General features: G+C 42.3%; 2 protein-coding genes across 3 annotated transcripts; one reads left to right on the forward strand and one right to left on the reverse strand.

The window, feature by feature from the left end:
* Positions 1 to 2,428: 2,428 nt before the first annotated feature.
* On the reverse strand, positions 2,429 to 8,130 carry rnf126 (ring finger protein 126). Of its 2 annotated transcripts, none has more exons than XM_079173602.1 (9): positions 8,036 to 8,130; positions 6,751 to 6,809; positions 6,581 to 6,641; positions 6,253 to 6,491; positions 5,832 to 5,900; positions 5,657 to 5,726; positions 5,187 to 5,280; positions 3,781 to 3,896; positions 2,429 to 3,479 (listed from the first exon to the last, which is right to left on the reverse strand). In XM_079173602.1, the coding sequence occupies exons 1-9, from the start codon at positions 8,108 to 8,110 to the stop codon at positions 3,378 to 3,380; spliced, it is 885 nt and encodes a 294-aa protein (XP_079029728.1). In that variant the 5' UTR covers positions 8,111 to 8,130; the 3' UTR covers positions 2,429 to 3,377. The 2 variants fall into 2 exon arrangements, with proteins under 2 accessions (XP_079029728.1, XP_079029727.1); XM_079173601.1 differs by having other exon boundaries at positions 2,429 to 3,502.
* A 1,489-nt stretch (positions 8,131 to 9,619) lies between these two features.
* Positions 9,620 to 17,194, forward strand: sugp1 (SURP and G patch domain containing 1). Its single transcript, XM_079172507.1, has 14 exons — positions 9,620 to 9,750; positions 10,475 to 10,643; positions 10,793 to 10,896; positions 11,173 to 11,421; positions 11,571 to 11,694; positions 11,791 to 11,891; positions 12,703 to 12,826; positions 12,929 to 13,236; positions 13,544 to 13,650; positions 14,006 to 14,183; positions 14,316 to 14,422; positions 15,017 to 15,162; positions 15,747 to 15,876; positions 16,076 to 17,194. Exons 1-14 carry the CDS (start codon positions 9,732 to 9,734, stop codon positions 16,100 to 16,102), a joined length of 1,893 nt encoding a protein of 630 aa, XP_079028633.1. The 5' UTR covers positions 9,620 to 9,731; the 3' UTR covers positions 16,103 to 17,194.
* Positions 17,195 to 17,481: the final 287 nt, after the last annotated feature.

Below are 17,481 nucleotides of genomic sequence, written 5' to 3' on the forward strand. Positions count from 1 at the left end.
TTTTACTTTCACTCGTCATTGTGTCAAAGATGCTCAAGCCACAAACTAACTGAGCCCCCTGACTGCGTGTCAAATGTCGTTAAATGAAATGAGCGCATAGCGGCTGCTAATTCAACTCAAGGTGCTTCCAGTCGAGGCCTCTCAGTCACGACGATGAAGCTCGATTTACCTCAAGAAGCTCTAGTTACAAACACTCACACAGAAAGAGATGCTTAATGTGTTGTCAGTCACGGTACAACGACTACAAAAGTGTAATTACCACGTGTTAATGAAAACTCAAATGATGTCATATGTTTTTAGAAGGTGCTTTCAATGACAACCTCCCTGATCCGCCCATTGTTGGTGTTTAGTGCGCCCTAGCGGCCACTCGAGGGTGTCGCAGAGGTTGAAAGACAAATGTTCATTGTTATGTGATTCTAACAGAACAGAAATGTCAAACGTAGTGGTCAGACACAGGAACAGGTAAACAGTTACGGTCAATTTATTTACAAAAAGGTAGTTATTGTGCGATATATGTCGCCTCAAAGGTGCCCGATCCTTTGGGTGCTTGTTGGCTGGGTCCATGCCCCTGAGGGAACATATTGTACCTTCCACTTCTCACAAGGTACATTTTGGACTTTTTGATTTCAGCCCCTTGGAGTCTGGTCTTGTTAGTTTAGAGGCACAGGTGGCATGAGTATAGAAGGGTTTGTTTTTTGTGTGCACAGTACACAATCCAGGCAACAACAGTTTGTGCTGTTTTGGAATACTGTGCCAATGGAGCACTGAGGAGTAATCCGTTTGCTATTCACGTCAGCTCTGTCAGCTACTGCATAATCCGTGCAGGTACTACCTGTAGCAAAGGTCAACGAGTACAGCAGAGGTATTCATGCGGTGCACACACATCACTGACAGCTGCAGGTTCAGCATAACTGCCGGACTATTTGTTGCTCTGGTTTGAACTGCATGGTGTGAGAATAAAAGCAGATGGTTGCACATAGTGCAGTAGTAATTACATTTCTAGTAGCATCTCTGTTGAATATATAAAATGGCCTTGAAGCATGTTTGTGCCTATAAGCTGCAATACTGCAGAGCATTATCCAAACACATGCGGGATATACATCATGATAGTGGAGTGCTTCGTCACTGGAGAAGAGATACAATAGTTAGCCTATTGTACATCATCACTATACTTACTTTTAAAACAGGAATTCAAACTGGTGTAGAATTTTCTTCCTGCACGACTTTTACCTTTTGACATCAGTGCTGGTGAGCCATAAGCGTCATCACTCTCTCCCCCTCCCCTCTCCTTCTCTCTGCCGTCCTTCCTCCACTTCAGACAAAACGCTGCACCAAGGTTCCCTTTTCATTTCCTGGTGAGGTGACGCAGCGGTGTGACGCTCTCTTAACAGTTTTCAATGAAAGACAGAGACCAAGAAGATGCTGCGATTCACTGAAATGGCAAGAAAATGAAAAGAAGTGTTGGTGGTATGAATGAGACGGACACACTTTAGAGTACTGCTCAGGAGCTAAAAGGGTTTTTATCTTAAAACCCTTTTAGCTCATAGGTGAGGAACAAAAGACACAAATGTTCTGAACCAAATAAAAGAGGATGATTGAGAATCTCTTGTTTTAAGTCAGCCTTTGCTCTGTCAAGGTCTCGTAAATAAGCCACTAAAAACCAAACAAACAGTATTTCATATTTGCTTCATGAATTCAACTTATTAGTACTTATTTGAATATGTAAACCTCTGGTCTGATGACTCATCGGCCACCTGTTTTTTAATTATTGCTAAAAATAAATTCCTGGTCCGAGTTAGTTTATCAACATTAATTAAAATTAATTTTTCATGTTTTTTGTGATTTGTTAATGTACTTGCCATGTGGAGTGTGATTTATTTTATATGGACATCACAGTATTTTAGTATTGTAACATTTATGCCTAAATACCAGATGCATTATGTTTAGAGTTTGTAGCAAAAGGTTAATTTACAACACCTGTCCACAGGAGGATTTAAAGAAAAAATAAATACGTCCACAAATACATTTGCCAGACTTGACAAAATGTCTGCAATTAACAGGATCTATTGGCTGCACCAGTGGGGACTGAGGTGCGTCCTTAAAGGGGCTGAATATAAACAAGTATTCTATATTATGTAATTTAGATATCTTTGTAACCATCTGCTTTCACCATTTTTAAAAAGGGTATTTTTCTGTTGATCAGTTTTAAAAGAGCCACATTAACTCTTTATTCAATGTTTAAAAGCATTAAAACATAAAAAAATTCCCAGTGGGGACTTTTATCCTGATCGACAATTGGGGTTTGATTGACCTTGAAGCGTCATAAAATGTGTTACATTAAACAACAGCACAGGTAGGATACGATTGTGAAAATGTTCATCATCAGCAGGAACTTCAAATGTGTTTGTTTTAGTACTTTATTGCGACGGTACGAAAAATCTGTAAATAAAACACTTGTTTTGTGAAACCCATTTGTCCGGTTTCACAGAGGTAAGATATTCCCATGCCGTTTTTATGTGTCCTCTTTTTTTCAGTTACAATCCTCAATTTGAGTTTTGTAAGTAGGTTGGTGAATATTTTCACTTTAGGAATAAAAATGTGTCCACTGATGAGCTGTGAGGATCTTCACCTCGTCAGGATGCAAACTCACTGAATCAATCTCCGATAGAAAGAGAATCTAATAAAAACAGATAAACAAGTCTTAAAGGACTTATTCAATGCAAAAGATGTGAAGTCTTTTTGTTGTTGTTCAGTAGTTTACCCAAATTCACATTCTCAACAGAATTGTGTGCAAAATAAAAAATAAAATAAAAGAAGGTGCAAATAAATAGGAATCAGATGAACACACTAAGGTTTTAGTTTGATCCTCCAGCTGTACAGTGGCTGACCATTCAAAATGAATTCTCTATCTACACATCTATGGACTCTGCACCACCACGGGCTATGTTTTAAAAAAAAGAAAAGCGCATTCTGTTATTTAAATATAAAATGTGCCCCAGCCTTGTGGCAAACGCATGTCTCCATCAAAAAGCAGTCCACTCCGGCTCAAAACTGAGCTCACGTCAGTTCTGGTCACAATCTCTCTCTTAGTATTACTCCTCGCAGCCTTTCTGGATCCTCTTTCAACACTGCCCAGTCCCACCTCCTCAAGTCCTCCGAGCTGGACCCGCTGTCCGTTCAGCACAGAGGAAGGAATGACGACTTCAAATCTGCAACAGATTTCACAGTTCAACTCGACTCATATTGTCCCCTGGCATTGAGACGGACTACTGTCCTGGTCTCGGCTGAGAGGCGCTGGTTCTCGTTCGTCGGTGAGGTTTCTTTTCAGATGTGAGGCGACGGTGAACATCTAGGAGTTTCTGGCAGCATTCTCATTGCTAGGTGAGCTGGGGGAGGAAGAGGAGGAGGACGAGGGAGAGAAGGTCATTCCCGATAACCCCGGCGGGTCTGTGGCTGTGTTCTGTCCGCTTAGACTCTTCCTGCACACAGGACATGTATCGTGCTGTAGGAAACAAGGACAAATTCCCTTTTTCTATACATCAAACACACACACATGACTGGTTGGATACAAACAATTGTGTCCTAAGCTGTTCAATTGTACAGTGTAACAGTACTGAAGAGGAGCACCACAGGTATGTCTCAAAAACAGAGTCATCAGTTTGATGTCGTTTTGCAGTTCACTTGCTCACACTGCAGTGCGTTTCTCACACGTTTTTACAAAGCACAATGTGTTAATGTGTTTGGGACATCCGTAATACGGTAGGTATTAGATTTACATACCTGTTCCAGCCACGGTATTATACAGTCATTGTGAAACAAGTGATTGCACGGCAGTTGTCTAACATTCTCCTCGACGCTGTAGTCTTCTTTGCACACAGGACACTCTAAACCAGCACCTGCACAAACAGAAAACAACACAGTCTGTCGGTCTGTCCGTGTGTTACAGAACCTCGGTCACATGCGTCAGCTGCAATGACAATAGTCGTCACACCAATTCTGTTTATTTGAGTTGAGGCAGTGTTGCTTCACTCCCCCCCCCCCAACAAGAATACGCAGGAATCTTCCTGCATACGTCTGTGATGATAGCACAACATTGTCTGAGTGAGTAACTGTCAGGACAGGCCCCGTTCACATCGGATCATCCAAGACGCACAGCTTTAAACTGCAGGTGTGAATGCACCCATGACGCCTCGAGGACGCACTGAGACGTGATCGCTCAGACCACATTCGGAGGTGGTCTGTGACGCATGTAGCGCCATTCTTTTAGCAGCATGTAGGCCAATGAATCCTGAGTCACACTGAAGGACCGCCTACTCAACTGGCAACTTAACAAAAAAGCGTATGTAGTTATTTTGCTAAATAGCTTTTTGGTGATGTGTGAGTGTTCTATACGCGGGTCCCCTGGGACCTGCCGGTAAACAACCTTGCAGGTATTTGTAGGTTCATAAAATGTACCGGAATTCACAAATCTGTAGTATATTACTGGTCTACTGCGCTCTCTCAGCGGTTAAAAACAAGTGGAAATGATGTAGGTTACATGTTTATTTGCATACAGAGTCTCGAGACGCATGTGGCGACACATTCTAATGCCAGGTGTGAACCGGGATACTTAGAGCGGTCCACTTGTGATCTTATCACACAAGACGCATGTTAATGCCAGGTCTGAACAGGGCTTAAGATCGCTCAGACCACGTTTGGATGCAGCCACATTATTTTAGCAGTGTGGACACGAGTGTGTCCTGGGGCCTCAGTGAAGGACCTCCTCACCAGACGTCCTCTGCGGTAGCGGAAGTGCGCACTCATTTGCGAGCCAAAGGCTCCATTTTAGAAATCAAGCTAAATGGATGGAGGATACAGGATGGATAGAGATATATTACAAGTAAGTCAAATGTCTTGACTTGTCTTTGGTTTGCCTGGAACACGACCAGTCTATATTGTTTTGATTTCTTCTTCCTTTATTTCGCTCTAGGTTTATCACTTCTCCTGTTAAAAACAATAACGCATTTGGTCTTTGCAATCGGAAAGGGTGCAAGTGTTCATTTTCTTACAGAGTGGGGAAGTGAGATCCGATCACAAGTGGTCACAACAGACTGACAAGAACGCGGAGCGGTCCTCTTGTGATCGGATCAGCAAACACGCATGTTAACGCCAGATGTGATCCAAGAGAGAGAGAGACGTGGACTTACCCACATGTTGTTCTGTGATGGTGACGGTGGGTAAACTCTTGATCCTTTCTCTGTCTGCAGGAGGCGGACCCGTGTTTTCAAACTGGTTCAATAACTACAAGTGAAACAGAACAGAAACCCAATAAATGTCTGTGGGATCATCTGCAGGACAACACGGCTGTTCTGTAAATTACAACTTTTAGACATTCACTTCTAATATCTAGCTTAACTACATGTCTGATTTAAAGGATGAATTATTCACAGGGTACCATCCATATATACTCAATACTACAAAAATGACACTTATTTAAAATGTAGAAAACACATTTTTAGGACATTGTATCCTGGTGTCATTATATTGCTTATACCATAGAAATATACTATGAATTATGTATTATGATTTTGTAAATAGCACAATTCCTGTGGCGCTATTCTAAAAGGCTCTTGGGACAATGTAGCCGCCTGCCATATAAAAGTAACACTTTCTATACCTGTGTAATGATAGCATCAAGACCATTGGCCCCCCAGGCGTAGTCCATTGGATTGGAATGGAGCATTCCCCTGCACGACAAGAAGGTAGTCAACAACAACAACAACAAAAAAATGATAACTTTACTTGGTGATATGAAACAAGTACACACACGTGCATCAGTTTCTTGTACTCACCACGGTCCCATCCCCATATTTGGCATGGCTGTAGGTGCTATGATTCCATTTACTAACTGCTGGATAATTCTGTATCCGGAAGAAAAACACTTCCAATGAATCAAACTAATTGCACAAATGGGAATTTTCTGTAAATATGAATAGTTTTATGGTCGTAAATATATATTAATACAAATGGTAATCCTAAATATCTGCTGTTTGGTATTTACAGGAATAGTGGCTCTTTGGTAATACTAGATATTTTGTGTTTTATACCTTTTGAATGAGGTAATATGTGTATACTAATATGTATAACAGGTCCCTTTAGTTACGCAAAAATCATATTAAAATGTATCTAAACATAATATTGTTCAAGTGTTTTTTTTTACATAACAACATGTGAAGCAACCTTCAACACACTCTGCTGGTGAACAAGTCTCACCCTTCTAGTGTGGGCACTCCTTCGTGACGCGTACCCTGCCGTCGAGGAACATGCCGGCCGCGGGGTTGCCGCGCACTGTATCGTTGTCGTGATGCCATTTCCCTTTCTCTCCTGTTCTCCGCGTCGCGGTTGTCTTCTGTGGGTAGCCGCATTCGGAGGTCGAAGTTCTCGTCAAAGATCCCGAGGGCAAACGGACCGTACCCGGAGGGAAACGTGAACAAGTGCTGGTGATCCACGTTCTAGTAGAAAAGACAAGAGGCAACGTCAAATCACGGCGCCGGGTGCAAAATGTATCCTGAAACCAACTGATTCAACACATCACACTGACCTCAAAGGCTTGCCGGTTATGATCACTGGTGGAGGTCGATGACACAGAACCATTTTCAGTACTGCACAAATACAGTGGTGAAGAAAGTGAAAAGTTAAGACTTGAAAATACACTTAAACATCAAATTAATCAAATTCATGAGAGTAAAAAAACAGAACAATCCTCCATACCTTTGTTCCTCGGCCAGTTCCTCGATGAAACCAGAATCACAGCGTGGACAGGTGTAGTCCTACAGTGAAGATATAAAAGGTGAATATCTAGTATACACCACAACATATACACAGGTATCTGTTTATTATGTACACATAGCTAGAATCATTGCTCAGCAACAAATCCTACCCTTATGAGCGTTGTAAAAGCAGTTTAGAGTGTTAGTAAAGGTGATGATTCAACTTCACGGTCATTTTGGAGGCTGCATGCTGCTTTTGAATCGTTTTATTGCGTTATTCTGAGAAATGTTTATATTTGGTCGAACACCATATAAATTGGGGGGGACTAAGTAGTAGAAATACAATTTAACAGCATCAGAAAACAGTTTGTTTCCAAAATGATCATAGACACTTAAAACTGAACACTATAACCTTCATACAAGTTGGATTTTTTACAAGGCTTGTAATAGACTGCATGGGTGTTAGCAAGGTGCACTTCAACCCAATATCTGATGTCTAAAAATGTCAAACTCTCTGAAGTGCAGACTATGTTCCCAATATTGATGTAAACCATTCATGTAATCAGTATCATCCAACATGTTAACTTTACATACTGTAACACATTGTGAGCACTTCCAATGAGTCTATACTCTCCAGAGTCACGTTACGCTGTAGCACGTGTCACACAGGTAAGCAGCTGTCAATAAATAACCGTTACTGTAACATTCAAGAAGCTTCCCATGAATAGCCACCGACAGACTGCTGTGGCAGGCAAGTGCACCGATAATACAACACTGATTGAGACTGGCTTCGGATAGATGTTGTGAAAGTGTCCCTGCTCTTTGAGGTGTTACCACAATAAGCTAACGGCAATTATTGTGGAAAATACATTTACATTAAGCGTTTTTATATTAGCTGATTGGAAATCTTTAAATGAAAACGTGCCTTAAGCCCCTGGACAGATAGTGATCCTTAGCTTTCTCCTGTTAGCCAGCTTGCTGGCGTTAAACGCCTCACTATGAAACCTTGACCTAAGCTAGCTGCTGTTTATTATGCCGCCATGAAGCTCAAATGTTATGTCTACAACACAAGAGCATAACGTGAGTGTTACTACCATTTGACCGTCACTCTGGACCGTTGTTGTGTATGTGGCTAACTAGCTAACTAGCGTAACGTTAGCTACACGGCAGCAATGGGTCGACGTGACTAGGTGTGAGCCACAAAATACATATACAACCACACTAAGACCAAACTCATTCTTCATTCTCATTCTTCAAGGAGGCAAATGTGTCTCTTGGGTCCTTACCGGTAAACGCGGACTAATCTCTGCTGAACACTGGTGACAAAAAAACCGGCAGGGCCGTGGTGGAGCTTCAGCCATTTCTAAGCAGACCAGTTCGTACGACACGGACGGGAAGCAACGAGGGACAATAAAACCTGACTTTTGCAACAGGAGAGACAAGTGGCAGCTGGAAAAAATGGTAAAGAAGAGGACTTCCGGTTTAATATTTACTTTCAAATTAAAACGAAAAAGCGAAAGGTTCTTTAATTTGACATTTTACAACACAGGGCTGCACAATGAAAGGGAAGTTGTAGCCATGCTACACAAATGTAATAAACATACAAATATACAAAACAAATTTGGGGAAATTCTATTAATTTATCACTTGTTATGTGGCATGTAAAATTATTTATTTACATAAAATCCTAGTTGTATAACTGAGGCTAGATATATTATGTTGAGCAGAATAAGTAATATAGAATACAATAATTGGTTAAAATTTAAATAATAAATTGGACGCTGTACAGTCTTTCTATCATTGCTCTTCCAATGATGTCGGTACTTTCCATAATCGTTAATAACACACTAAAATATGGACCCCAGCCCTCATTTTCAGATATTCATGCTAAGATCTTGAGAATACAGTGCACACAGTCGGGTTTCTGCAGACTGTGCTGCAAATATTAGCTCTGAGTTTTAAAATGTGATGCAAAGCAATATAATACACGTGCAATAAATTATATTTTCGTTTTGAAACTGAAGATGTCATGAGTATGTTTTGCCCAGCCCTGATCAAGGTCCTACAATGATGGGGACAGGACATTTGAAACATCTCTCTAAATTCTTGAATACAACACCACTGCACATGTCAACAAAGACTGATTATCATGGCCGTCACAAAGTTTATTGCAGGGCTATGTACTAGTTTGAATAACATTATAATGGTGTAGGCTATATAGTATAGTTTGGGGGCAGCATTGTGAGGAAAACTACCATACGCATGTTTTCTCCAAAATGTTCCTTTTGGGCTGTCATCATAGAAAACACTGCAGTCTGATGATGCTCTGTTGCATCATTATTTATTCCCCTATTCAGTTCACCAAATGATCCTAACAGCCGAGGGAAAGCACTGCAGTCATGACTCTCAGGCATCTGATAATTTAGTGCATCAGGTCCTAACCTCCTCAGGATAATGGGAGTTGCGTCTTCTCCCTGGGGTTGTAGATTAACAGAGAGGCCTGTTCTCTCTTTTGGGGAGTTTGTGTCTACTCAAGGACAAAGCCAGGGAGCTCAGCACACACACACACACACACACACACACACACACACACACACACACACACACACACACACACACACACACACACGCACATATTGCCAGGCTAGTTGAAGTAACAAAGCCCTCCCAGCGGATATAGTGGAGCTATGAGCCCCAGACATCGCTAGAGGCTCCTGACTTACTGGTTGATTGTTCTGCCTATGACCTGTAGCATGTGCGTCCTGGCCTCTGATTGGGTATTCTGATGTAGTCCACGCACTTACGGCTTTGCGACAGTAGTAGAGATAATGCTTTTATTCTGGAAAAACAACAACCGGAAGTCCTGTTGTGATGTTTGCTAGTGGACTTAACTTACGAATCAGCTATTTCGGTAGCAGCGATTGGCCTTATTGTAGTCCGTGTGCGTCTTTTTCTAAATAGATTTTTCCTCCTGCTGCGACCATGGAGCATAGCGATGCAGGTAAATCCTTACTGTGACTTTGACTGTGATGCTAGCGCTGAACATGTAGCAGCTGTCTGAGTTATGCTGAAGCCTTAAGTTAGCCAGGTTAGCCGTTAGCTCTTCATTTCATCTATCGAGCTCATGTAGCCGGAGGAGCCCTTTGCTCGATCAATAGCAAGACGTTAGCTAGCTATCGGCTAAGATAGCAAGGTTAGTTCATATATAAGACAATTTGTATTATATTTACGGAACTTAACTAATAACGTTACCCAAGTTTCATTAGTTCTGCAAACTGTAACGTTAATATCCTAAATGAATTACACAAATGTTGCTTTACCCCACAGTTCCTATTAGCTTTTAAAAGTTAAGCTTTCTTATATGCTACTCTGCAACACAAAGAATGGTGTGTGTGTGTGTGTGTGTGTGTGTGTGTGTGTGTGTGTGTGTGTGTGTGTGTGTGTGTACATTTAAAGAAGTTGAACCCTAGTAAAATCCAACAATGTAATAGAAAATATACTCCATCATTAGAATATAGTTATTGTTTTTTCTTGTGTATCGTAAATGGACTACAGCTTGCATTTCGTGTGCAACTCTGTGTTGTAGATTGACAATAAATTAACCTTGAAACCTAATTGAGAAAATGTAATTTTACTTTTTGCTCCCTCTACTGCCAGCTCCTCCGCCGCATTACATGCTTATTGTCTTGTTATATTGCATTTTCCCCTTTCTAATCTTGTTTTAGGGCGTGGAGGATGGAAGTCCAAGCCCATCCAGCCACAGAAAAACAAGATGAACATGAATATTCTCCGGCAAGAGAAGCTGATAGCTCAGAAGAAGAGGGAGATTGAGGCCAGAATGGCAGAGCAAGCTAAAGTGAACGTACAAACCCCGAGCAAACCCCTGCCTCCAAGGTATCAGTATACTGACGGACATACATTCAACACATGTATATCGTTTCATTTGAGAATGGTCCTGTTGGTCAGTATCGTTGACCCCAACATCAGCCTTTAACTATAACAAAGAGTATTTAAACCCATTTCATTCATTCTGATCCCAACAGTTCTCCCAGTTTTCAAGGAGCTTCCTCAAACAAGTTTGTAAATGATGGAAGCTTCTTACAGCAGTTCATCAGGATGCAGAAGGACAAACCCAACAATGGCTCTGGTTAGTACTTTGCTCTGCACAGTGACCAGGAGGTATTACTGTGATGTTGTATAGTGGAATTTAACACAGCAAGAGCAACCCTGGAACACTGAGCGATAGCCGTAACCTTGTAGCTTTGCCTACTCTTAGTCCTTGGCAGCTGCACGGTTTGTGGGAGGTTTTTTAAAGAGGGCATCCTGACCTAAGGAAAGTAGTTACATTGGTTAGCAGAAAGAATAATACCTCTTAAGGCTTGTGCTATTTTTACAAATGTGTCCTGTTTCATACTCTTTCTAGCTTCCACCACTGATGCCAAATCTCCCGCAGCTTCGACTTCACCACCAGGAGGAAACGCGCTGCAGAAAAAGAGCATTCTCGTTGGCAGGCGGCCCGGCCTCGGAGTCAGCAGCATGCTCAGTCAGTTCAAGAACTACTCGCACTCCAAGAAGAATCCCGTTCTCAGCCAGAGGCCGAGCGTGTTCTGTTCTCCAGACGATGAAGATGAGGAAGAAGAGGACGATTACTCCAGATTCTTAGAGATGAAAGGTAATTCAGAGGCCTGTGTTTTCCAGTGTATCTCTGGACAACTCCGCGGCTCGGACTTTTCAGTGCATCGTCGGCACACTCCGGTGCCTTGTGATTGGCATTTTGACATAGGTGCCCTTAGAGTAAATGTACTCATAGCCTGCTTAAAGTCTCTCCCCCAGAGGATTCAGACATCCGACTCATTATCGACAAGATGGCTTCCTTTGTGGCGGAGGGAGGAGCTGAGCTGGAGAGAAAAGCCAAGGAGGACTACAAGGACAATCCCGTTTTCTCGTACGTTTGACGCACAATGTAGCTCATCCAGATGTATTTACTTTTGCCGTATTCTTACAAACTCATCTCATTTCGAATGCTATCCTTGCCTTTCAGATTTTTATACGACAGGAGCACCATGGAGTATCTCTACTTCAAAAACAGAGTTGCCGTTTTGAGAAAGGATTCGCTAAGACCTGAGAATACGTCAGATAATGGTAAGATTGCCTCTTCTCACACTCCGGTCAATACAACATTGTCCGTTTCATTACCAGTTTTCACCATATGCCTTCACAGGGACGCCTATAAACATTATGATGTGTTGTGCTAGCCTAAACGTACGTGTATGCATCCACTCCCAAGTCCTTCCCTCACAGATACATTAGATTGTTTCACGCACGGTTACTGTAATACAGTCATTTCCCCTACAACTGACCAGTTCAGATGAACTAGAATATATGATTTACTGCTGACGTAACACAGCAGGACCGATTCAACTCTCCCTGTTAACTGGACACGTTCACCTGACTGCATTGGTATAAAACTATTTTTCGTCACGGTACTTATTTGGTTCACCGTCAAACTGCTTCTTTAGTTTTTCCCTCATTCTCCTGTGTTTGAACTAAACCATATTTGTTTTTGGATTGATCTACACTCTAGCCAGTAAATTGTGATGCGCACTATAAATATCCATATTGTTCACCCCTATGTCGTGCCTATTTGAATCATATTAAGAATTTTGAAGGTTGGGGTACATGTTCTAGTCTTGACGTGTGCACAGCACTGTACCTGCAGATAGAAGTTTCACGGTGTATATGGTGGAGCCTCTCTGGGCTTCACGTGGTCTGACTTTGTGACAGTGAAAGCCTCGCATCCATACAGTTCCCCATTCACCACCCCTGTCCCCCTTGCCCCTCCTTCCTCTTCTTATCCCCTATTAGCTCTAGACTGGTGGTGTGTGAGGGCCAGTTGAGTACGGTACAGTAGTAGAGTTTGAATTGAGTCCCAGTACTGATAGGCTGCTTAAAGTCTCCCCCCCAGTGGACCCGGAAACCCAGCAGATGGCTGAGAAGCTGGCCAGGTTTGTGGCCGAGAGTGGCCCCGAGGTGGAAGCCATTGCTGCTGAGCGAAACCGAGACAACCCTGCCTTCAGGTCAGTCGCTGTATATGTGTCACTCTGTTTATTTACACTATTAAAGCCTGGTTTTACACAAAATATCTACTGACCCCCCGCCCCCCCCCTCCCGCTTCTCAGTTTTTTATATGACCACCAAAGTCCAGCCCACCGCTTCTACAAAGAGAAAGTACGGCAGTATCGGGCCGCAGCCTCCCAGAGCTCCTCACCTCCAGCAGAGAAATCCTGGACGGACCCTCGGCGACCAGCCGCGCCAGCATTATCAGTAATCCCTCCACCACTGAACCCCGAGGCTGAAACTCCGCCTGTCAAGCGGAAGAGAAAGAGTAGGTGGGGGTCTGAGGATGACAAAGTGGAGATGCACATTCCTCCCATCGTCGCTCCTCCGGAGTTTCATGTTCCAGAACCCAACACGCCCTCTCTCTCCGGTACTTAAAGTTGTTTACTTGCTGTAAATATGTGTGTGCTCACACATTTAGTTCTTTTGGGGAATGAAAGTAATTAACATAAGACTTGGTGTGGTGTCAATGTGTTTTTGGCACCGATACCGTTGTCTATTCTTTTCCAGCACATACATGCTAATATATGCATTTTGTAAGATAATGTAATTATTGTCAAGAAATTTGTACTGCGATCATTATAGGTATTGATAAAATGGGCTCTTCTGGGCACACTATCGGCCGATCCAATGATTAATTCATGAATATATAAGTTTGTGGCAACGTTTTTTTTCAGTCCAGGATCTGAGAACTCTTGGTTATAAGAAGGGGAAGCCTCTTGGTCTGGTAGGAGTGACGGAACTATCCGAGGATCAGAAGAAACAAATCAAAGAACAACAAGAGGTACGAAAGTGCCAACTAAACATATTTATTAAGGAAAAATTGCACAACTGCAATTTTTAACTATACCTAAAGTCCACCCACCCCAAAAATATTTAATTTGCTGTTTTTTAGAATAGTCAAAAGGCACTTTGATGACTCGGGTTGAACGCACCCTAAACTAAGGATTATTAGGTCCTGTAATCTACTTTCAGCATCACTGTGTGTGTAATGTTTTGCTGTGTGTGTGTGTGTGTGTGTGTGTGTGTGTGTGTGTGTGTGTGTGTGTGTGTGTGTGTGTGTGTGTGTGTGTGTGTGTGTGTGTGTGTGTGTGTGTGTGTGTGTGTGTGTGTGTAATGTTTTCTCACACGTTCTGTAGATGCAAGAGATGTACGACATGATCATGAAGCACAAGCGTGCGATGGCAGAGATGCAGGTGATGTGGGAGAAGGCCATTAGAGACCACCAACATGAATATGACAGCGATGAAGAGGTGGACCAGCAGGCGGGCACCTGGGAGCATCGTCTCCGACATATGGAAATGGAGAAGACCCGCGGTGAGGTTCACCATCAGTGTGGAGTATTGGCCTTGCTTCTGCAACACTAGCAGCTGCCGGTGCTTGATAATCAGTTCTTGTATGGTTTTCGTGATCGCATGATAAATAAACGTCTTGTCTGTACTTTTCCAGAGTGGGCTGAATCTCTGACAGATATGGGTAAAGGGAAACATTTTATTGGTGACTTCCTGCCCCCGGAGGAGCTGGATAAGTTCATGGAGACCTTCAAGGCACTCAAGGTTTGTTTGCCTCTGAATTCACTTGTTCTCCAGCCTAACGGGGAAGGAGCGATGGTTTCCCTCCTCCATTAGTTTCAGCTTTAGAGGTGAATGAAGACGACTCCTTTATGAGTCAGAAAGAGGCAGCTAATGTCAATAATTGTTTTTCAGACATCCCACAGGTTACTAAATGCTTTGAGTGTGTGATGTGTACAGAGAAAATCCTATTCGCTGCAGGATCTCTTCAGCGTACTGTAAAACGTGTTTCACGTGTAATTTGTGGAAGCTGTTTGCCCTTTAAATGTCTGCGTCTCCACAAGAAGCACGTACACAGTTTAGTAGGGCCAGGGTCAGTTGGAAATGTCTGTAAACAGGATTGTAATCATCCATCCATGCCTCTGTTTTCAAGTTGCTTATCCAGGTCAGAGGCACTGTGGCAATAGACGCCCTTTTCTCCAGATGACAGTGTTCATTATATTCCAGTTAAACCAACTAAATAATAGTAGATCCTGACTCGCCTCATGCTGAATTAGTTTGAAATAATCTCCCCTTCTCGGTGCACCACGTCAGTGTGTTATGGCATGAATGAACACTCGCAGTCTTGTTGACTTGCAGGAGGGCCGGGACCCAGACTACACGGAATACAAAGAGTTTAAGTTGACGGTGGAGAATCTTGGTTTCCGAATGCTCATGAAGATGGGCTGGAAGGAAGGAGAAGGCCTGGGCAGTGACGGACAGGGCATCAAGGGTCCTGTCAACAAGTGAGCGTTCATCTTCACTACATTTGCCTTTCATTGCGTTTTCTTAACATTCAGGGAATCTGTAATTCAACAGTTGAATTAATATTTCCACCAACTATTGTTAGCTAGCTTTGCGTGTTTGTGTGTGTGTGTGTGTGTGTGTGTGTGTGTGTGTGTGTGTGTGTGTGTGTGTGTGTGTGTGTGTGTGTGTGTGTGTGTGTGTGTGTGTGTGTGTGTGTGTGTGTGTGTGTGTGTGTGTGTGTGTGTGTGTGTGTGTGTGTGTGTGTGTGTGTGTGCGCCATTGATGGCATTTACACCTGAACAGACCTTTTTTCCACAGCCAACATTTTGACTTGTCATGGCAGGAAATGCGCAGGTGTTACTAATTCCATTAACGACAGCTCTTTTTTTCATCAAGTGAGCCGTGCCAGTGGGCCGGCCTGTACATCGGATTATTCATTAATTTTATTATTTACACCTGTGCCTTTTCTACTGTGACATGTTCAAATATCCTCTGTGGGAAAGGGCGATATTTTAATGGTTTTGCTTTATCCAGATAGACTGAGATTACCACATTTTGAGTGCCCTTCTCTGTCTCGCTCTAGGGGAATTACCGCTATGAACGGAGCAGGGTTCGGAGTGGACCGTCCCGCTGAGCTCTCAAAGAGTGATGATGAGTACGATGCTTTTAGAAAGAGGATGATGCTTGCTTACCGCTTCAGGCCCAACCCACTGGTAACTTCCGTTTCATATTGTTTTCCGTTTGTTGTAACAATATTCTGTAAATGTAATGTGTAATAGCATGTAGAAATCCACACTCGTTGTGTTAATAATGTAGTTATTTTTAGAAACTTAGAACTTCTTCGTTCTTCCATTACTGTGCTGCTGATCCATTCATTTTAATTTATCAAGTGTTTCTTTTCTGTTTCCACAGAATAACCCACGGAGACCATATTACTGAAGTAGAGGACTGTTTTTGTTTGTACTTGTTTTTAGTTTATCATAACTTAAAAGCTGTTTTCTGCAGCTATCGCGTCTCTGCTCGGTTGTGGAATGGACTGTGTTGCAGAAACCTTTTAATTTGTGTGACATGTAGAAAGATTAGACTATCTATTACATTTGAGGTTTAATATGAGTGAGAGAAAAAGAAATCTTTCTTTAAATAATTGATCACCTGTTTTATACCATTTAAATGTAACAACGTGAAACATGTAGGCTCACATCGCCTGACTTCCAGAATGATTTCACTCTTCAGTTTGTGTTTCCATTTTGTTCTTTTCAGAGCTTGACTTTGCATTCTCAACTATACTGTACACTATAACAGTTCTGTCTTAGTGCACAATCTTCTGTGTAGTTTGTCTGCATCTCACTGTGCTATAACTGATATTTGATTCCTGTCATTATATGCTTCAGTGTTCACAATAAATGTCCATTTACTGAAATGTGGATTTGTAACAGATATGTCTGTATAACTGCTGTACTGTTTATTAGAAAATAAGTAGGAGCTAGTAGTGAACAGGGAACTCACCGTACGTGTATTGACTGTGCAGGTATCTAACCAATCATGTTGATGACTGCCATCAGGATTGATTTCTCTATGGCTCTGGACAGCGTTGAACCATTTGAGTAGAGCTGACCAGGCTCAAGCAGCCAGTGGTGAGGAGGAAGGTGACAGATCAGTGAAATCAGACCTACAGATTGCCATTCCCCGAGGGGGTTTACACGGGATAAATATAACTCCGAAATCCCAGCTAAGCAAGAGCCACTCTGGTGTTGGCCTCAGCATCAATCAGAAGCAACTTAAGCCATATTAGAAGGTAAACCGACGCTTTGATTGGTTAGTGGCGTGGTAAAGCTTTTAGTTGAATGTAACGATTATTTTTCATCGTCCACTAATATTGGGTTACTAAAATGTCAGAAAGTCAAGCTGCTTGTTTTGTCTAAAATATAATCAATTGACTATCTTATGAAGGGGGGGGGGCTTTGATTTGAGAAGCCAGAACCAGGGATCGTTAGGCCTTTTTGCTGGAAAAATACTGATTATAAAAATTGTTGCCAATTATTTTTCTGTCAATCAACAAAGTGACTAAGAACCTCAGCTTCGGAGCCAATGGATGTGGAGTGGGGTTCCTAAAGGGAAAGGAAGTATGACACAAGCTCAAACTAATGCGTTTGTGCCTCATTTTAGTGCCGATTATAATCAGTGTTAATAAAAACAATAAACACCTTGTGGAAGAACACAACTTGTCACGAGCGTTGGTGTGTTCTTTCCTCGTGATATCCATCGTAAATTCCCCCCCAAAAAATATCAATGGGATCAGACTGCTTAATTAAATGTAA

Source organism: Pholis gunnellus, assembly GCF_910591455.1.
Source record: "Pholis gunnellus genome assembly, chromosome: 14".
NCBI classification, from domain to species: Eukaryota; Metazoa; Chordata; class Actinopteri; order Perciformes; family Pholidae; genus Pholis; species Pholis gunnellus.